The sequence below is a fragment of the Entelurus aequoreus genome, linkage group LG07 (genome assembly GCF_033978785.1).
Source record: "Entelurus aequoreus isolate RoL-2023_Sb linkage group LG07, RoL_Eaeq_v1.1, whole genome shotgun sequence".
Classification (NCBI taxonomy): domain Eukaryota; kingdom Metazoa; phylum Chordata; class Actinopteri; order Syngnathiformes; family Syngnathidae; genus Entelurus; species Entelurus aequoreus.
The window spans coordinates 75,762,657-75,785,170 of record NC_084737.1 but is presented as its reverse complement, the minus strand read 5'-3'; the positions used below and the strand labels follow the sequence as shown (position 1 = coordinate 75,785,170).

The window sequence follows — 22,514 nt, the reverse complement described above, 5'->3', positions numbered from 1 at the left end:
ATTGAGCAAATTGGCTATTTCTGGCAATTTATTTAAGTGTGTATCAAACTGGTAGCCCTTCGCATTAATTAGTACCCAAAAAGTAGCTCTTGGTTTCAAAAAGGTTGGTGACCCCTGATATATATATATACCGTATATATATATACACACATATATATACATATACTGATCGCTCTGGTCCGAGACTTTGAGACTTGCGTTGTACAGTCGCCCTAGACTCTTGACTGGCAGCTCTGACACCACGGAATGGGAGTATCCTCGATGTAGAACCTCTGGTCCGTGAATTTCCAATTGACGATTGATATGCTCCTGGACTTGCTGGGTTTAAACTTCATCTGTGCCCATGTAATGTTGGCATGAAGCTTTCCCAGCACATGTTTCGTGCATGCAACGGTTGAGGTCAAGGTGGTCATGTCGTCCACGTAGGCGCGGATGGGAGGTAGACGCTGTGCCCCTCTCAGACGTTCTCCACCCACAACCCATTTGGAAGCTCGAATTATCACTTCCATTGCCATGGTGAAGGCTCGAGGGGAGATGGTACATCCACTCATTATTCCCACTTCCAGAGATTGCCACGATGTTGTGTATTCTGTTGTTTTGACAAAGAATTGCAGATCACGCAAGTAGTATTTCACCAGGTTTGTGATGGTATTTGGGATGTGGAAGAAGTTGAACGCTGTCCAGATGAGAGAATGAGGGACAGATCCGAAAGCATTGGCTAGGTGTAGGAATAAGACGTGCAGGTCTTTTCCTTCCCTCTTGGCAGATTGGATTTGGTGCCATATCATGCTTGTATGCTCCAAGCAGCCTGAGAAACCAGGTATTCAAGCTTTCTGCACGGATGTATCAATCAAGCTGTTTTGCTTCAGGTACGTTGTCATCCTTTTAGCAACGATGCTAAAGAAGACCTTCCCTTTAACGTTTGATCTGCCGGAATAGATCAATGTTTGAGGCATCTTTTTCCTTGGGGATTAACGCTCCCCCAGCTCTGCGCCACACTTTTGGATGGTTTGCTTCGTCTACATCACCTTCATCTGCCTCCACAGAAGCGTAACACATTTGGGGAATTTTTGTACAGCTGATATGGAACTCCATTTGGTCCGAATGTTAAACCAGACACACAATTGTAAGTAATTTATATGTATATATAGTGATGGTTATTTTGTTTTAGAATTTTTATTCCATGTGTGTTTAAAGGCCTACTGAAATGATTTTTTTTTATTTAAACGGGGATAGCAGATCCATTCTATGTGTCATACTTGATCATTTCGCGATATTGCCATATTTTTGCTGAAAGGATTTAGTATAGAACGACGACGATAAAGTTCGCAACTTTTGGTCGCTGATAAAAAAAAGCCTTGCCTATACCGGAAGTAGCGTGACGTCACAGGAGGTAGGATTCCTCACAATTCCCCGTTGTTTACAATGGAGCGAGAGAGATTCGGACCGAGAAAGCGACGATTACCCCATTAATTTGAGCGAGGATGAAAGATTCCGTGGATGAGAACGTTAGAGTGAAGAACTAGAGAGGCAGTGCAGGGTTTATCTTTTTTCGCTCTGACCGTAACTTAGGTACAAGGTCTCATTGGATTCCACACACTCTCCTTTTTCTATTGTGGATCACAGATTTGTATTTTAAAACCACCTCGGATACTATATCCTCTTCAAAATGAGAGTCGAGAACGCGAAATGGACATTCACAGTGACTTTTATCTCCACGACAATACATCAGCGAAGCTCTTTAGCTACTGAGCTAACGTGATAGCATCTGGCTCCAATGCAGATAGAAACAAAATAAATAAATCCCTGACTGGAAGGATAGACAGAAGATCAACAATACTATTAAACAATGGACATGTAACTACACGGTTAATAATTCTCAGCCTGGCAAAGCTTAACAATGCTGTTGCTAACGATGCTGAAGCTAACTTAGCAACTTAGCAACCGGACTTCACAGAGCTATGATTAAAAACATTAGCGCTCCACCTACGCCAGCCAGCCCTCATCTGCTCATCAACACCCGTGCTCACCTGCGTTCCAGCGATCGACGGCGCGACGAAGGACTTCACCCAATCACAGATGCGTTGGCGGCTAGCATCGGCTAGCGCGTCTGCTATCCAAGTAAGTACTCCTTGTTGTGTTGCTACAGCCAGCCGCTAATACACCGATCCCACCTACAACTTTCTTCTTTGCAATCTCCATTGTCCATTAAACAAATTGCAAAGGATTCACCAACACAGATGTCCAGAATACTGTGGAATTGTTCGATGAAAACAGAGCAGTTTGTATGGTGACACATTGGGTACGAATACTTCCGTTGCCGTCTTGACGTCACGCGCATATGCATCATCCAAAGACGTTTCCAACCGGAAGTTTAGCGGGAAATTTAAAATTTCGCTTTACAAGTTAACCCGGCCGTATTGGCATGTGTTGCAATGTTAAGATTTCATCATTGATATATAAACTATCAGACTGCGTGGTCGGTAGTAGTGGCTTTCAGTAGGCCTTTAACATACCTTACCTTGCTATTCCTACTTGTCTGAATTAACTTGTTTTTTAAGCGTAAGCCAAGAAGCAACTAACCACATGTTTTATTACTGAGGGGAAATGAAGACCACACTGCCTGAGGAACAACCGCTTTAAGGATGTAATTTCAATACTTCCCAAAATGGTTCCTGGGTCAGTCTATATTAGGCTGTTGACAGTCGCGACTATTTTGACAATCATCAAGGAAGAAGAGGCGCCAAATATTGTATTTAAAGGCCTACTGAAAGCCACTACTACCGACCACGCAGTCTGATAGTTTATATATCAATGATGAAATCTTAACATTGCAACACATGCCAATACGGCCGGGTAAACTTACAAAGTGCAATTTTAAATTTCCGGCTAAACTTCCGGTTGAAAACTCCTTTGGATGATGATGTATGCGCGTGACGTAGCCACTGAAACAGAGGTATGGCTCCCCCATTAAAGCCAATACAAAATAGCTCTGTTTTCATCTCATTATTCCACAGTATTCTGGACATCTGTGTTGGTGAATCTGTTGCAATTTGTTCATTGCATTATGGAGAAAGAAGCTGAGCAAGCAAAGAAGAAAGTTGTCGGTGCGAAGCGGAGTATTTTGCGAGGGAAGTCAGCAACACAACACAGCCGGTGTTTCATTGTTTACATTCCCGAAAGATGCAGTCAAGATCGAAGAACTCGGACAACAGGGACTCTTACCAGGAGGACTTTGACTTCGATACACATACGCCTGTAGAGAACTGGGACAACAGACTCTTACCAGGATTACTTTGATTTGGATACACAGACGTAGACGCGGTACCGTAAGTACGCAGCTGCGCTTCCAAACATTTGATCGCTTGCCCGTAAGTGCGTGTCACGTACGTAACTTTGGTTAAATATATAAGCTTTATGAACCTTGGGTTAGGTGAACGGTCCTTTGGGCTGAGTGAGTGTGTGTGTTGTGCAGGTGTTTGAATTGTATTGGCGGGTTATATGGACGGGAGCTAGTAGCTAGGAGCTAGGAACTAGCATAACAAACACCTAGGTGTTTTTATGCGGGATTCATTTGTGGCATATTAAATATAAGCCTGTTGTGTTGTGGCTAATAGAGTATATATATGTCTTGTGTTTTATTTACTGTTGTAGTCATTCCCAGCTGAATTCTCACAGCATCTTCCCTATCTGAATCGCTTCCACTCCCCACTAGTCCTTCACTTGCACTTTCCTCATTCACAAATCTTTCATCCTCGCTCAAATTAATGGGGAAATCGTCGCTTTCTCGGTCCGAATCGCTCTCACTTCTGGCCGCCATCACTGTAAACTATAGGGAACTTTGCGGAAATGTACAACTGACTACGTCACGCTACTTCCGGTAGGGGCAAGGCTTTTTTTGGTCAGATACCAAAAGTTGTGATCTTTATCGTCGTTGTTCTCTACTAAATCCTTTCAGCAAAAATATGGCAATATCGCGAAATGACCAAGTATGACACAGAATAGATCTGCTATCCCCATTTAAATAAAACAAATTCATTTCAGTACGCCTTTAAATGTAGGAGGTGTGTCAGAAAAGTTCCAGGGTCGTTGACATTTCTCGCAGCCTCCAACATGATGGCATTGTCTATTGCAAGTTCTTGCTATCAGGCCAGTTGATCAACCAGTATGGTTCTGTGCAATAGAAGAGGAAAGAATTGTGGCAGGACAACTAGTCAAGCCTTACATTTACATCTGATTCTTCTGGAAACCTTCCAATTTTTTAGACGTCGATTAGTATTTTCGATGCTCAGTCCACCTACTGGAAGAAATAGCTGCCACAAAGCAGCGGTACGGAGCCGTTCCCTAAAGTCAATAATCGTCAATTGCAGCAAACAGACTACATTTCTGACAAGTAGCATTATCACTGGAGGACTGGAGGACAAGGAAAAACATGTTAGACAAAAAGAAAGCGCAAGCAGGAGCAGGCAAGCTAATTGCAAAGCTAGCCCCTAAAGTAGCTTGAAATAACACAATAACTAAGTGCTTAGTCAACTTTTAGAAGAGTATATGGAAGTGTGTTACAGCACATAGTAAGCAGCAATTAAGAAGAAATAATTTGATTAGTAAGAGTCTCGAGCAGATGTGTCAGACTTGTTTTCTTTGAGAGCCACGTCGCAAGTTATGACTGCCCTCAGTCAGGACCTTCGTATTGTGAGGCACATGCACTAACCCCTGTGCCACCGTGCTGCCTAAGTTGCTTGACCATTGTGTGAATTAAGTCCCGAAGAAAAAAAAACGGATGTGACATCATATTATTTGTTTATAATGTATATTTTCTGCTGCAGCTACTCTGTATCTTATGCTGCCCTTTTGTTTGCTGCAGCTGTTACATATACCGCAATATTCTACATGGTAATTGGGATTTGTTATATGTTGTATACACTACCGTTCAAAGTTTGGGGTCACCCAAACAATTTTGTGGAATAGCCTTCATTTCTAAGAACAAGAATAGACTGTCGAGTTTCAGATGAAAGTTCTCTTTTTCTGGCCATTTTGAGCGTTTAATTGACCCACAAATGTGATGCTCCAGAAACTCAATCTGCTCAAAGGAAGGTCAGTTTTGTAGCTTCTGTAACGAGCTAAACTGTTTTCAGATGTGTGAACATGATTGCACAAGGGTTTTCTAATCATCAACTAGCCTTCTGAGCCAATGAGCAAACACATTGTACCATTAGAACACTGGAGTGATAGTTGCTGGAAATAGGCCTTTATACACCTATGTAGATATTGCACCAAAACCAGACATTTGCAGCTAAAATAGTCATTAACCACATTAGCAAAGTATAGAGTGTATTCTTTAAAGTTAAGACCAGTTTAATTGAAAATAAGGACATTTCAATGTGACACCCAAACTTTTGAACGGTGGTGTATATTATATAAAAATATAATATGATATCATATAGTAATATATCAGTATATATCAGATACTGTATATTTAATATGTAAATATTACATGTTATATTTTATATTGCTACGGTACATTTTTAGTCTACTTTATACCTGCATTATCCTTTCCATCCTTTGTAACTGAGCTAGTGTGTGGAACAATTTCCCTTGTGGAGCAATAAAGTTTGTCTAAGTCTAATATGCAACCTTCCTGTAGTACACGCAAAATCCTAATTGAAATCAGGCTGTCGGCACCACTTTTCAATTGCCACTTTGTAAATCGCACGCAACACGCCCACTAATAGTACATGCTATTTTAAAGATTGTACACGCCTTTTAGCGCAAGGCATTTTGATTTTAGTAATAAATCAGGCCCTAAATCTTTCAGCATGGATGAGAAGTGAAACGTCTTCTGAAACAAACCAAACAGTCCAGTCGCGATTGATTGAATGCCTTGAGAATATTTATAATATTAATACAGTATTTACAATTTACAGCATGAATTGGTGAAAATCTCAATTATTCAGCTCCTAATAACTTCATGCCTTATTTCATGACTTCTGTCAGTGATTATTTTCCGAGTAACTTTTGAAAAACTTCTAAAAAAGTAACATGACAACGAGACAGTCTTTTGAATGGCTCTTTGAACGGAACGGCCCTTCAAGGACCGGCTCCTTTCATAGAGCCATAAATCTTATCTCGAATTGTGATAGGGACAGGAAAATGGTTGAAAAAAGGTCACCCATAAAGTGATACAGTGTAATTCTGTTGGAGAAAGTGGAACTGGCATCCAGATAATCCCAGTGTTGAGTGGAGCAATGTGATCTTAAAGATAAGAGCTATCAGTGCAACTAAATGTTTACACTAGATATGGCGGATGTAACGTCTGTAATGAAAACTGCAATTTAAACATTTAAGATTAAGATGCAAATCCATACTACACTATGGTAGGAAAAGTGTGAAAACATGGTGTTGTGCTAAACTATGTGTGGACAAGCAGGGAAGGGGGGGGGGGGGGGGATATGAATGCATCACCTTGTACTGGTTGGGTTCTCTGGGACACCGCAGTCCTGCGCGAGTTTTGTTTGCAGCCCTCCCTCCCCGTGAGGTGAGCCTTCCAGGCCTGCAACAGGTACAAAAGCAGCTCAGTGAAGTCTGTTCCTGCACTGGAAGCTCCTTCAACCGGACAGCCGCGATGGATGGGCTGTAGGCGCAGTCAACTGGCGGAATGGCCGCCCTCCATTCCTCTACAACACTAAGGCCTTTCATGGCAATCTGCATTCACGGTGCAACTTTCTGGAAATGTGTTTTTTGTTTTTTTCTCTGCAATTTTAAAGGGTGTGTTTGCATTAGAAAGCAGCATGTCATGTTGTAATACTGAATGAAGTCCCAGTGCATTTACACATAATCTCTTTCTGTTATGTTTTCTTGTGTAGAACATTGCATTGCAATCCATCATTAAAGCTCATAGGCAATCACAAATCACATGTTGAATAACGACAAGACTGCTTGTAGTACAAAAAAAATCATGATTGACTTTCTTCCACTAATTCTGTTCAGGGTCTTGACTCGTCTGGAGCCTATGCAAGCTGACTTTGGGCAAGACGCTGGGTAAACCCTGTAATGGTTACCTGTCAATAAAAGGACACATATAGACAAAACAAGCATTCACACTCATACAAACCCCGTTTCCATATGAGTTGGGAAATTGTGTTAGATGTAAATATCAACGGAATACAATGATTTGCAAATCATTTTCAACCCATATTCAATTGAATATGCTGCAAAGACAACATATTTGATGTTGAAACTGGTAAACATTTTTTTTTTGTGCAAATTATCATTAACTCTACAATTTGATGCCAGCAACACATGACAAAGAAGTTGGGAAAGGTGGCAATAAATACTGATAAAGTTGAGGAATGCTCATCAAACACTTATTTGGAACATCCCACAGGTGAACAGGCAAATTGGGAACAGGTGGGTGCCATGATTGGGTATAAAAGTAGATTCCATGAAATGCTCAGTCATTCACAAACAAGGATGGGGCGAGGGTCACCACTTTGTCAACAAATGCGTGAGCAAATTGTTGAACAGTTTAAGAAAAACCTTTCTCAACCAGCTATTGCAAGGAATTTAGGGATTTCACCATCTACGCTCCGTAATATCATCAAAGGGTTCAGAGAATCTGGAGAAATCACTGCACGTAAGCAGCTAAGCCCGTGACCTTCCATCCCTCAGGCTGTACTGCATCAACAAGCGACATCAGTGTGTAAAGGATATCACCACATGGGCTCAGGACTCTTCAGAAACCCACTGTCAGTAACTACAGTTGGTCGCTACATCTGTAAGTGCAAGTTAAAACTCTCCTATGCAAGGCGAAAACCGTTTATCAACAACACCCAGAAACGCTGTCGGCTTCGCTGGGCCTGAGCTCATCTAAGATGGACTGATACAAAGTGGAAAAGTGTTCTGTGGTCTGACGAGTCCACATTTCAAATAGTTTTTGGAAACTGTGGACGTCGTGTCCTCCGGACCAAAGAGGAAAAGAACCATCCGGATTGTTATAGAGGCAAAGTTGAAAAGCCAGCATCTGTGATGGTATGGGGGTGTATTAGTGCCCAAGACATGGGTAACTTACACATCTGTAAAGGCGCCATTAATGCTGAAAGGTACATACAGGTTTTGGAGCAACATATGTTGCCATCCAAGCAACGTTATCATGGACGCCCCTGCTTATTTCAGCAAGACAATGCCAAGCCACGTGTTACATCAACGTGGCTTCATAGTAAAAGAATGCGGGTACTAGACTGGCCTGCCTGTAGTCCAGACCTGTCTCCCATTGAAAATGTGTGGCGCATTATGAAGCCTAAAATAGCACAAGGGAGACCCCCGGACTGTTGAACAACTTAAGCTGTACATCAAGCAAGAATGGGAAAGAATTCCGCCTGAGAAGCTTAAAAAATGTGTCTCCTCAGTTCCCAAACGTTTACTGAGTGTTGTTAAAAGGAAAGGCCATGTAACACAGTGGTGAACATGCCCTTTCCCAACTACTTTGGCACATGTTGCAGCCATGAAATTCTAAGTTAATTATTATTTGCAAAAAGAGTTTGAACATCAAATATGTTGTCTTTGTAGTGCATTCAATTGAATATGGGTTGAAAATGATTTGCAAATCATTGTATTCCGTTTATATTTACACAATTTCCCAACTCATATGGAAACGGGGTTTGTATTTACACGTATGGACAATTTAGAGTCTCCAATTAGCCTAACATGCATGTTAAATAAAAGTAATAGACATTATAAATTCAGCAATATCATTTTATAATTGTATAACTGCTGGATGATTTAAGGACCGAATTCCATTGATTATTGTTGCTGTTTGCTGACATGATTTTTGGGGGGGGGCGTCATGTTTTTTTCATATAAGAGATATGTTATTAATATACAGTATCACCTATATGAAAAACTTCTTGCAACGAGCAGTTTCATACATTTTTTCATGCATTTCTGGATCATTCCGATACACCATTACAACACAGGTTGGACCGTTGGAGCATATGATGTCATGAATATAGAAGAAAATGAGTGTGTCCTTGGGCACAGCTGCGAGTACACGCAAAATCCTCATTTAAATAGGGCGGTCTGCACCACTTTTGCACTTGTTAATAATTGTGCCCACAGTCCTAATAGATCACCAGCAACATGCCCACTAATAGTACACACACTTTTATAGTTTACACATGGTGTGATATTTAGATTTTAGTAGATTAAGGTATGTATTATGTATGTATTAGCCGATAACATTGGACCCTCAAAAGTCTGTGAAGTCATACAATTTGCTGTTCAAATAAAATGTTAAGGAGAATATATTAAATGTGCACAAAAGCCTATAAAACTATCAGACAAAATGCAACGATTAGTGTCTATTTTTACATTTCTCGGCACATTTCTCACACGTTTTCAAAATGCCAGCGTACATTAAACTTGCATGAAAAATTGCAGCTATTAGGGGGTCGGCAACCCTCTTAAGCGGCCTTGTTGTGGCTGCCTTCAAAACGCTTAAAAAAATGATTGTATAATTTCCCCACTGTAGGTAAGGCTGTGAATGTGTACAAGCTGAGTCCAGAATGGCGATTGGGTGAGCATGAGGAAGGCAAGGAAAGGAAAAAGGGAGTTGGGGTGTGTGTGATGCAATGAGTGAGACCTCGCTTCTTAATTGTGCAACTCTTAAGGTAAAAAAACGATGAATACATCCCGACACAGAAAAATCTCTGGAAAAAAATGTAGTTTAATGCCAATGACGCTGGCTTACCTGTGTGCTTAATAAATGTGGTGAGAATTTAGAAAACAACAAAAAATGTAACGTTAAAAGACATTTTCAAAACAACCACTCAACGCACTTATTCTGAAGAGCCTTAATTTGTCTTAAAGTAGACCTACACATGCACACTACACTTCTTTGTATTCTGTTCTTCGAACAGGTCCAATCAACAAATGATGACATTTTTAAAAGCTGCGTTATGTTTTGCCGATACAGACTATTTTTCTTTTACGGAAGTGGGAAAAATGTCTCTTTTGATATTAAAGGCAGCCAACCACCGGTGATGAAAATAGTTTGACTCTTTTAATGTGTCCATTAATTCGAGTTTCAAGGGGTCCTGTTATGTATATCAAAGGGTGAACCCTACATCTGCAATCCTTTGTTAAGGTTTCCCCTTTTCCCCAATCTGGTTTTTTTTTTAGTTTTTCCTTGCCTGGATGTGGGTTTAGATCAGGGTATGTCGTGAGACCTTAGAGCAGAGGTGTAGAAGTCGTTTTCACTAAGAGCCGCTTTTAACAGTGAATACTATTATTACACAATTTTCCTATACATTTTATTAGTAGATTTTTAAAACACTAAAATGTAAAAAAAATATGGTAAATTGCAATAATTTCACCTCAAAATTTAGTGTGTATTACTGTAAATGGAAAAACAGTACTGCTGTTTTTGTGGTAAAAAAGGCAGCTCAGTTTCCAGAATTTGACTGTAAAATTTACATTTGTTTTTTTACTGTAAATAAAAAAAAAATTACATTTTCCAGTAAAATTTTGGCATCTGAGCTGCCAGTTTTATTTTTATTTTTTATTTTTTAGCGCAAATCAACTGTAGATTTTCCGGTGTACTGCCAAAATGGCCCCAGAGTTTATTCCAGTAAAAAAAGTACAGTTTTTTCCATTTACAGAAAAATGCTGTAAAAAACACAGTCAATTTCAAAATTTTCCCATGAAATCTATTGCTACTTTTACATTGCACAATTTGATGGATAACTTGCTTTGAAATCATTATTATTAGGATTGATTTTTTAAATGTTTGATGATATAGTTTTGCATAATTAAACAATATTTAAGTTAACATAATTTGCGATTAGATACTTTTTCTCCCAAAATAGAAAGAAAGAATACATCTAGTAAGAAAGGTTACAGTACTTTATTGATACATATTATTTCCAGGATTTCGAGTGCCAAATAAAATGAAGTGGTGGGCCACATCTAGCCCCCGAGCCTTGAGTTTGACACCATGCCTTTGAGGCACTTGTATTAAAGGCTATTTGAATAAAGTTTGATTAACCCGGTTTACACTGCACACCAAATCAGATTTTTTTTCTCTCAAGTGACACATATCTGATTTTTTTTGCCAGTCGTCACGCTCCAAAGTCCTTCAAATCTGATCTTTTTGCATCAGATTCAGGCCACATCAGGAAGAAGTCCAAATCCCATTGGAATCTGATCTTTTCAAATGTGACTTAAGTCAAAAATGCAATGCGACCCGTATGTTACTTTTTCGTCAGCGAACAAGTCACATACGACGGCCAAATTTTCAGTGCATCACTAGTCAATAGTGCACAAATAATAGGCTGTATGTAATATATGAAGATATATTTTGATTCAGAAGAAGTAGCAATTGTTGAAAGACCAGAATTGACGCTTTGGTAGTCCGACAGCGAGGCAGGGCACACTCCAAGATGGCGGCGAGGAGGCGGGGACGGCGAGCAAGAAGCGAGGCGGGGCGCGCCGGGATCGAAGCCGCAATTATTATCAGGTGCGTTGATCGCCCAGCTGGGCACAATTAAGTAATCCTCTCGAACTGTGTAAAAGGGCGGCAGCCGTAAACGTCGGGGAGAGAGGCGGAGTGAAGAGAAAGAGCCAGAGAGAAGCGGATGCCGAGCGAGAGCGGAAGGCAACGACGCACAAAGCTGAAAAGCCGGAGCGGAAGAGCGAGCAGCGAACGGCAAGGCTGAAAAACAACCCGACAAGACTTTAGTTATTGAAAAATAAAGAAGTCTAAACCTGCTCGCCAGAATGTCATTCCTTTGTGGTTCTTGGAACCCGCACGACAGCGAGAGACTGTCACAGGCGCATTTGCTTACATGTGAGTTGAAAAATAAAGTTAGCTTTGCTCCACGCTGATGTCTGTGCTTCCATTACCTAACAGCCATAAAAAAATTAGAACCTTCCCGAATATGAAGTGTGAAGTGAATTATATTTATATAGCGCTTTTCTCTAGTGACTCAAAGCGCTTTACATTGTGAAACCCAATATGTACGGTATGTTACATTTTCAAACCAGTGTGGGTGGCACTGGGAAAAGGTGGGTAAAGTGTCTTGCCCAAAGACACAACGGCAGTGACTAGGATTGCGGAAGCGGGGATCGAACCTGGAACTAGGGATGTCCGATAATGGCTTTTTGCCGATATCCGATATTCCGATATTGTCTAATTCTTAATTACCGATACCGATATCAACCGATACTGATATATACAGTCGTGGAATTAACACATTATTATGCCTAATTTGGACAACCAGGTATGGTGAAGATAAGGTCCTTTTTTAAAAAAATTAATAAAATAAGATAGATAAATTAAAAACATTTTCTTGAATAAAAAAGAAAGTAAAACAGTATAAAAACAGTTACATACAAACTAGTAATGAATGAAAATGAGTAAAATTAACTGTTAAAGGTTAGTACTATTAGTGGACCAGCAGCACGCACAATCATGTGTGCTTACGGACTGTATCCCTTGCAGACTGTATTGATATATAATGTAGGAACCAGAATATTAATAACAGAAAGAAACAACCCTTTTGTGTGAATGAGTGTAAATGGGGGAGGGAGGTTTTTTGGGTTGGTGCACTAATTGTAAGTGTATCTTGTGTTTTTTACGTTGATTTAATAAAAAACAAAACAAAAACGATACCGATAATCAAAAAAACAATATCGATAATTTCCGATATTACATTTTAAAGCATTTATCGGCCTGCCGATATTATCGGACAGCTCTACCTGGAACCCTCAAGTTGCTGGCACGGCCACTCTACCAACCGAGCTATACCGCCCCAAATATATTACACTATATATATCCATTCATACATTATATTACTTAAATTTATTTTCATGTAAAAAACACTCATATTAAGGTGTGGCAGCTATATCTATAGTGGCAACTTTTATTTTATTTTGTAGTAGTAGCGTGGACCCCGACTTAAACAAGTTGAAAAACTTATTGGGGTGTTACCATTTAGTGGTCAATTGTACAGAATATGTACTGTACTGTGCAATCTACTAATAACAGTTTCAATCAATCAATCAATCAATCAATCAGCGACTTTCTTGTTTATTTACTGAAGCAGGTCAACTTCCTTTGTTTTCACTTTATCGAACTGCGCTTGCAAGTGACGTCGAGGCCACATTGGGGCCTCTGCGCGTTTACACTGGAGTCTGATAAAGATCACATTTCACTTGCCGTGTAAACCGCCAGCTAGAAAAAATAAAGTTGAAAAAAAATACGATTTTAGCCACTTTGGCCCGCAGTCTAAGTTAAAGATTAAAGTACCAATGATTGTCACACACTCACTAGATGTGGTGAAATTTGTCCTCTGCATTTGTCCCATCCCCTTGGGGAGCAGTGGGCAGCAGCGGCGCCGCGCCCGGGAATCATTTTGGTGATTTAACCCCCAACTCCCACCCTTTGTTGCTGAGTGCCAAGCAGGGAGGTTATGGGTCCCATTTTTATAGTCTTTGGTATGACTTGCCTCATGTCTCCAAATTTCATTTTTTTGGGAGCCTCCTATGAGTTTACCTCCACACTATTAAGCCTTCGTTCCCTGATGTTGGGTCCTATTTGCGTTTTTGCGTGTCCTAACAATTTCAAGACGGCAGAAGCACTTTAGAAAAAGAATGAAGCAAGACCTTGAAGAACACAGACCATTTCCTCTTTTGAAGTCTTTCAAAGGTGGACAATAGCAGTGTTTGGCCTACACACCTGTTTGCTCTTCTACTCTCACATTACACGCTCTTTAGTTCTTGTGTTGAGGGTCAAATGGAAAAGTATTTTGTTGTTCATTACAACACTTCTAAATATCTTCAGTGTTTTGTTTATTTTTGCTGAATAAAAGAATATACGCCACAGGGCAATATTTGAAGGACTCAATTAGGACCCCCACACTCCTAAAGTCACTTTAATTTTAAAGGGCCTGTGTTGTCACGGTTGGTTCATGTCAAGAATTGTACCTCTTCTCCTGGCGGGAAGTTGTTGTGACACAAAGGGCAGTGGCTGAAGCTTTGACCTGAGATGGGGGCTGAAAAAAAAAAGGAAACGTGACACCTTTAAGCTACTTTAACGGGTAAAGAGTCCGTTCCTAAAACAGTGAGGAGGAAATGCAAAATGGGATGTGAAAGGCAGGCATCTTAACAATAGGCATTGTTCCAGCAATAGATCTCTATTAATACATTGTGTTAAAGAATAAAGGCAAACAAATTTAGGTTTTGACAGCAATACAAAATACTTGCACTTGTCAATTATTAATGCAGACATATGGTTAGTGCTTCAGATCAACGGTTAGCCTTTCAATGTCATTCTTTTGGTTAGTAGAGATGCAAATGGGAACATAAGCATTTTACAGTTAAAATACAGGAACATCTTGTTTAGAGACACTAGTGCAGCACATCTCTCTGTCAAGCTGTCTTAATTGTTGTATTCAGCCATGAAAACATGTTCTTTCCCTGAAATAGTTTTCCTGTATCTTTATGATCACAATCAACTCACTAGAATCAAAGTCATAAAGTTGTTCAATGATCGTGACATTAACAATAAAGTTTGATCATATTACGCCTACACTGGCTCACCTGCACTGGCTTCCTGTGCTATTAAAGGCCTACTGAAATGAATTTTTTTTTATTTAAACGGGGATAGCAGATCCATTCTATGTGTCATACTTGATCATTTCGCGATATTGCCATATTTTGCTGAAAGGATTTAGTAGAGAACATCGACGATAAAGTTGCAACTTTTGGTCGCTGATAAAAAAAAAAGCCTTGCCTGTACCGGAAGTAGCGTGACGTCAACAGTTGAAAGGCTCCTCACGTTTCCCCATTGTTTACAATGCAGCTACAGCAATTCGGACCGAGAAAGCGACAATTACCCCATTAATTTGAGCGAAGATGAAAGATTTGTGGATGAGGAACGTTAGAGTGAAGGACTAGAGTGCAGTGCAAGACATATCTTTTTTCGCTCTGACCGTAACTTAGGTACAAGGGCTCATTGGATTCCACACTCTCTCCTTTTTCTATTGTGGATCACGGATTTGTATTTTAAACCACCTCGGATACTATATTCTCTTGAAAATGAGAGTCGAGAACACGAAATGGACATTCACAGTGACTTATCTCCATGACAATACATCGGCAAAACACTTAAGCTACGGAGCTAACGTGATAGCATCGTGCTTAACTGCATATAGAAACAAAAGAAATAAACCCCTCGACTGGAAGGATAGATAGAAAATCAACAATACTATTAAACCATGGAAATGTAACTACACGGTTAATACTTTCCAGCCTGGCGAAGGTTAACAATGCTGTTGCTAACGACGCCATTGAAGCTAACTTAGCAACCGGACCTCACAGAGCTATGCTAAAAACATTAGCTATCCACCTACGCCAGCCAGCCCTCATCTGCTCATCAACACCCGTGCTCACCTGCGTTCCAGCGATCGACTATGCGACGAAGGACTTCACCCGATCACATATGCGGTCGGCGGCCCGGAGACGGAGGAAGTTAAGGTGGTTCGGCGGCTAGCGTCTGCTATCCACCTCAAAGTCCTCCTGGTTGTGTTGCTGTAGTCCGCCGCTAATACGCCGATCCCACCTACAACTTTCTTCTTTGCAGTCTTCATTGTTCATTAAACAAATTGCAAAAGATTCACCAACACAGATGTCCAGAATACTGTGGAATTTAAAGATGAAAACAGAGTTTTTTTGTATAGGATTCAATGTGTCCGCATACTTCCGTTTCAACGATTGACGTCACGCGCATACGTCATCATACATAGACGTTTTCAACCGGAAGTTTAGCGGGAAATTTAAAATTGCACTTTATAAGTTAACCCGGCCGTATTGGCATGTGTTGCAATGTTAAGATTTCATCATTGATATATAAACTATCAGACTGTGTGGTCGGTAGTAGTGGCTTTCAGTAGGCCTTTAAGATGCGACTTTAAGGTTTTACTACTTACGTATAAAATACTAAAGGGTCTAGCTCAGGCGTGGGCAAATATTTTGACTCGGGCCAAATTTACAGAAAAAAATGTGTCTGGGGGCCGGTATATCTATTTTGAGGAACACTAATACAAAACCACACAATAATGTCTGATTGAACGCTAAAACATTATGACAGACCGCCTTAAAAAATGGAATGGAATTTTACTTGTTTTTACTGAATGACACACCCAGAATGTACATGAAAATAAAGAATGTGGGATTTACAATATTAAAGGCCTACTGAAAGCCACTACTACCGACCACACAGTCTGATAGTTTATATATCAATGATGAAATCTTAACATTGCAACACATGCCAATACGGCCGGGTTAACTTATAAAGTGCAATTTTAAATTTTCCGCGAAACTTCCGGTTGAAAACGTCTCGGTATGATGACGTATGCGCGTGACGTCAATGGATGAAACGGAAGTATTCGGACACATTGTATCCAATACAAAAAGCTCTGTTTTCCTCGCAAAATTCCACAGTATTCTGGACATCTGTGTTGGTGAATCTTTTGCAATTTGTTTAATGAACAATGAAGACTGCAAAGAAGAAAGTTGTAGGTGGAATCGGTGTATTAGCGGCTGGCTGCAGCAACACAACCAGGAGGACTTTGACTTGGATAGCAGACGCGCTATCCGACGCTAGCCGCCGACCGCATCGATGATCGGGTGAAGTCCTTCGTCGCTCCGTCGATCGCTGGAACGCAGGTGAACACAGGTGTTGATGAGCAGATGAGGGCTGGCTGGCGTAGGTGGAGAGCTAATGTTTTTAGCATAGCTCTGTGAGGTCCCGTAGCTAAGTTAGCTTCAATGGCGTCGTTAGCAACAGCATTGTTAAGCTTCGCCAAGCTGGGAATTATTAACCGTGTAGTTACATGTCCATGGTTTAATAGTATTGTTGATTTTCTGTCTATCCTTCCAGTCAGGGGTTTATTTCTTTTGTTTCTATCTGCAGTTAAGCCCGATGCTATCACGTTAGCTCCGTAGCTAAAGTCACTGTGAATGTCCATTTCGCGTTCTCGACTCTCATTTTCAAGAGGATATAGTATCCGAGGTGGTTTAAAATAAAAATCCGTGATCCACAATAGAAAAAGGAGAAAGTGTGGAATCCAATGAGCCAGCTTGTACCTAAGTTACGGTCAGAGCGAAAAAAGATACGTCCTGCACTGCACTCTAGTCCTTCACTCTCACGTACCTCATCCACGAATCTTTCAACCTCGCTCAAATTAATGGGGTAATCGTCGCTTTCTCGGTCCGAATCGCTCTCGCTGCTGGTGTAAAAAATGGGGAAATGTGAGGAGCCTTTCAACCTGCGACGTCACGCTACTTCCGGTACAGGCAAGGCTTTTTTTATCAGCGAGCAAAAGTTGCGAACTTTATCATCGATGTTCTCTACTAAATCCTTTCAGCAAAAATATGGCAATATCGCAAAATTATCAAGTATGACACATAGAATGGATTGCTATCCCCATTTAAATTTTAAAAAATCATTTCAGTAGGCCTTTAAGTCCCATCTTAAAACTAATTTGTATACGCTAGGCTTTAAATAGACCCCTCTTTTAGACCAGTTGATCTGCCGTCTCTTTTTTGTTTAAAATACCCAGTATCGCACACTCCTAAATGCCAGATATTGTACCTTGATATGCCAATGTTACCTTAACCAAGTGTAAAAGCACATGGCACACAAGCACCTCTGTAGAGGGGTTGCATCTGTGCCGAACAATAACCCATTCAATTTGGGTGCATATGCAAATCTGGAGACACCAATTTATTTTCACTTTTTCTGTGAGTCACAATATTAGCATTTCTCTCCGTAATCAGAGCACACACTGCTGATAGCAAAAAGTCACCAAATTGTTTCCATAAAAACACTGCTGTCTGTTGCAAAAAAACATTTACTTTGTTTATCTAAAGACAATTTCATCTTCATTTTGTTTTCAACTTCATCAGTCAGTCAGGCTGGGACAAAAATGCAAATCATCACACCGCCGAGTCATGCCCAAACTTTAAAAGGGAGACTCACGGTTGCATGTGGGACCCTGGACGTGTCGAGTCAGATCTTCTACGGCCACCGCCTCCGAGCAGTGTTGACACTGGCTGAACTTGGACCGGCTTTCACATTCGCTCAGTAAATGCTCGGTGAAACTGGTGATTTCCACTACCTGTGAATACAGCACGGAACGTAATCATGCCGGGCTACAGGTGGGGATTTAACAAACATGCTTGCAAGCACCTGTCTGCATTCATCACAGCGTCGCAACATCGGACAGTGTTTCCAGTAGTGAAGGTCCAATCCATCTTGAGTGAAGGAGTCATCCGTTTTACCGCAGAATATACACAAGCTAAAACAGAATCAGAATTAAATGCAGCCAGTAAAACAGGCTAATGCATATTCATGCTTTTGGAAGTCACTTACTTGTCCAGGTAATTCATCGACAGTTGGACGTCGTGTTTTGTCCTGTTCTGTGGCAGTTTTGCTGTAAATGAAGAAGATGACATGTGTTACTTGTGTACAGTGATGGGCAGTAACAAGCTACATGTAGCTAAGCTACTATTTTAATGAGTAGTGTTTCCTGTAGCTTAACTATTATTAAAGACCCATGTAGCTAGGTACAATACATCAAAGCTACAAGCTCCAAAGAGAGAAAATGGACTGTGAATCCAGGCCCCCCCAAAATATGGAGAGAGAGAGAGAGAGAGAGAGAGAGAGAGAGAGAGAGAAAGAGAGGTAGATAGATAGATAGTACTTTATTGATTCCTTCAGGAGAGTTCCCTCAGGAAAATTAAAATTCCAGCAGCAGTGTACAGAATTGAGATATACAAACCCCGTTTCCATATGAGTTGGGAAATTGTGTTAGATGTAAATATAAACGGAATACAATGATTTGCAAATCATTTTCAACCCATATTCAGTTGAATACGCTACAAAGACAACATATTTGATGTTCAAACTGATAAACTTTTTTTTTTTTGTTGCAAATAATCATTAACTTTAGAATTTGATGCCAGCAACGCGTGACAAAGAAGTTGGGAAAGGTGGCAATAATTACTGATAAAGTTGAGGAATGCTCATCAAACACTTATTTGGAACATCCCACAGGTGAACAGGCAAATTGGGAACAGGTGGGTGCCATGATTGGGTATAAAAGTAGATTCCATGAAATGCTCAGTCATTCACAAACAAGGATGGGGCGAGGGTCACCACTTAGTCAACAAATGCGTGAGCAAATTGTTGAACAGTTTAAGAAAAACCTTTCTCAACCAGCTATTGCAAGGAATTTAGGGATTTCACCATCTACGCTCCGTAATATCATCAAAGGGTTCAGAGAATCTGGAGAAATCACTGCACGTAAGCAGCTAAGCCCGTGACCTTCGATCCCTCAGGCTGTACTGCATCAACAAGCGACATCAGTGTGTAAAAGATATCACCACATGGGCTCAGGAACACTTCAGAAACCCACTGTCAGTAACTACAGTTGGTCGCTACATCTGTAAGTGCAAGTTAAAACTCTCCTATGCAAGGCGAAAACCGTTTATCAACAACACCCAGAAACGCGGTCGGCTTCGCTGGGCCTGGGCTCATCTAAGATGGACTGATACAAACTGGAAAAGTGTTCTGTGGTCTGACGAGTCCACATTTCAAATTGTTTTTGGAAACTGTGGATGTCGTGTCCTCCGGACCAAAGAGGAAAAGAACCATCCGGATTGTTATAGGCGCAAAGTTGAAAAGCCAGCATCTGTGATGGTATGGGGGTGTATTAGTGCCCAAGACATGGGTAACTTACACATCTGTGAAGGCGCCATTAATGCTGAAAGGTACATACAGGTTTTGGAGCAACATATGTTGCCATCCAAGCAACGTTACCATGGACGCCCCTGCTTATTTCAGCAAGACAATGCCAAGCCACGTGTTACATCAACGTGGCTTCATAGTAAAAGAGTGTGGGTACTAGACTGGCCTGCCTGTAGTCCAGACCTGTCTCCCATTGAAAATGTGTGGTGCATTATGAAGCCTAAAATAGCACAAGGGAGACCCCCGGACTGTTGAACAACTTAAGCTGTACATCAAGCAAGAATGGGAAAGAATTCCACCTGAGAAGCTTCAAAAATGTGTCTCCTCAGTTCCCAAACGTTTACTGAGTGTTGTTAAAAGGAAAGGCCATGTAACACAGTGGTGAACATGCCCTTTCCCAACTACTTTGGCACGTGTTGCCGCCATGAAATTCTAAGTTAATTGTTATTTGCAAAAAAAAATAAGTTTATGAGTTTGAACATCAAATATGTTGTCTTTGTAGTGCATTCAATTGAATATGGGTTGAAAAGGATTTGCAAATCATTGTATTCCGTTTATATTTACATCTAACACAATTTCCCAACTCATATGGAAACGGGGTTTGTAATTTAAAAAGTAAAAAGTAAATAATAAATAATGGGGGTGTATGTTATTGTTTTGCATCGGCTGTCGTCCACGTTCCTAATGTGGGACAAGAACACACTTTCCCTTTTCTGTGTGTTCGAAATAGTAAAAAAATGCTACCAAGAGACAGCTAACAATGCAGGTAATGGGATTCACTTCTTCCGCCTATAAACCTCTTAAAAACATCCAAAATACTCTATTTCTATTTAGTTTCCTGCATATTAACCAAGCTATCGCGATGTTGTTGTTGTAGGAGCTAACACAGAGGAACTACTTTTCTGGCGTAGCACTCCTCGGGCTGCTACTGAGAGCTGAGAGGTAATGCTAGCTACTGCTGCTGAATTGCCTTTGCGTTTGGAAAAGTTTGAAATTTCGAAATTTCACACATTACTGGCTAAAAATCAGGACCGCCTAAAAACAGTGGATGCTAGCTCTTGGTAACACAAGTCATGTGCTAAAAGATACAAACATCTCATCAGACTGCATCCCATTGAGAGCGGACATTAGATGTGACTTTTGTTATGTTCTTATTTTTTTCAATAAACGTTTAGCACATGTGCTGTATGATGGCTTAGTGTTTCACTATAGCTAGATCTGGAGAGCACCCAGCTTCTAAAATATGTAGCTCATCCTCTGTATATTCAGGCTCAAAAAGATAAGGTTCTGGATCATCATTCGTCCCAAAGTAGTCGTTCTTTGGCTTTTACAAAGTCTGCCATGGTTAGTGGTAGCAAACGCAAAAGTAGCTGTAAAATCTATGCTCCCCGGAAGGAAGTTCCAATAATGCTTAAAAAGACCAAAATACTGTAAGTATTACATGTTATTGTGAATGTGCTTGCTACTACATGGTTACAGCATGTATATAAACTGTTGGGGTTTTTTTTTTTTTTGGGGGGGGGGTTTATAGGCAGAATAGATTAATTCCCATCGCCTTCATCGTTAGCCGCCTTCTGCTGGCAATTTTTTACTATCTAGAACGCACAGAAAATGTAAGGCGTGTGTTGTTGTCTCACATAAGTATGTGGATGACAGGTAAAATTGAAAAGTGCAGTTTTGCTTTTTTAACAACTAAAAAACTGATCCAAAAAGTTAAAAGTGGTGTCTTGACTTTAAATGCAACTTTAGGGTTTTTTTGGATGCGAAGAGCTGAGGACAATACCATACCAGGGTAACAAGTGTTGCTGGGAAACTCACAACAAAACTGTTTGCCGTGAGGCCAAAAAAGGAATTGGAGGAAAAGCAGACCACCTTTAAAGGTTTTTCCAAATGTTGGCGGTGATGACCTTAAAGTTGTGAAAGGAATCCCCGACAAGAATGAACATTTGAGGGGATCAGCGTTGTTATTCACTGGGAAAACTCACAATCCCACCAAGTATATATTTCTAATTTCTAGTCAAAATATCTAAACAAATTAGTAATTTTTCAGTGAGACATAAGAACTTATTTTTAGGCTACAGATATTCTGAGGAAAAAAAATAGTACTTTTGAGCAGAAAAAGTTTGTTATAAGACACAAAACTTCACAATATTAGTAAATATAGTTATTAACAAGTTTTGATTGCTAATTTCAAGATCACTTTTAAGTTTTTAGAGCTTAAATATAATGTCTTATTTCAAGAAATCTTACCAAAACAATTTTGATTTGTTCCACTGGCAGATTTTGTTGCTCATTACAAACATAAAAAACTTGTAATACATATATATGTATGTATATATATATATATATATATATATATATATATATATATATATATATATATATATATATGTATATATATATATATATATATATACATATATATATATATATATATATATATATATATATATATATATATATCATGGAAAGAAAAAAAATGTAAAAAGAAAAAAAATTAATTAAATTGTTATGTGTTCAGTGATTATACTATAAAGTTATGTTCCATTTAACTTTTACCAGTTTTAGATTATTTTTATTCAAAATCGCTGAATTTTCACATTTGCCGTTCAAATACTGAGAAGAGACGGTGCGGTGATCAGCAGCCAGTTGAGGCACGTCGCTGCGTTGTGCCTCAACATGGATTGCGGACTCGGCTAACTGCTGG

At 40.0% G+C, this 22,514-nt stretch overlaps 1 protein-coding gene across 3 annotated transcripts in view; it reads right to left on the bottom strand.

Moving 5' to 3' along the window:
- Positions 1-22,514, bottom strand: part of cep104 (centrosomal protein 104) — a 93,813-nt gene that overhangs the window by 8,363 nt on the left and 62,936 nt on the right. For 2 of the 3 annotated variants that reach the window (XM_062054499.1, XM_062054498.1), the window contains exons 17-21: positions 18,431-18,491; positions 18,248-18,356; positions 18,038-18,176; positions 13,981-14,048; positions 6,463-6,550 (exon numbers count right to left, since the gene is read on the bottom strand). In XM_062054499.1, coding sequence (XP_061910483.1) covers positions 6,463-6,550; positions 13,981-14,048; positions 18,038-18,176; positions 18,248-18,356; positions 18,431-18,491 — 465 coding nt within the window. The remainder of the gene's footprint in view (positions 1-6,462; positions 6,551-13,980; positions 14,049-18,037; positions 18,177-18,247; positions 18,357-18,430; positions 18,492-22,514) is intronic. The other variant, XM_062054500.1, reaches the window with a different exon arrangement.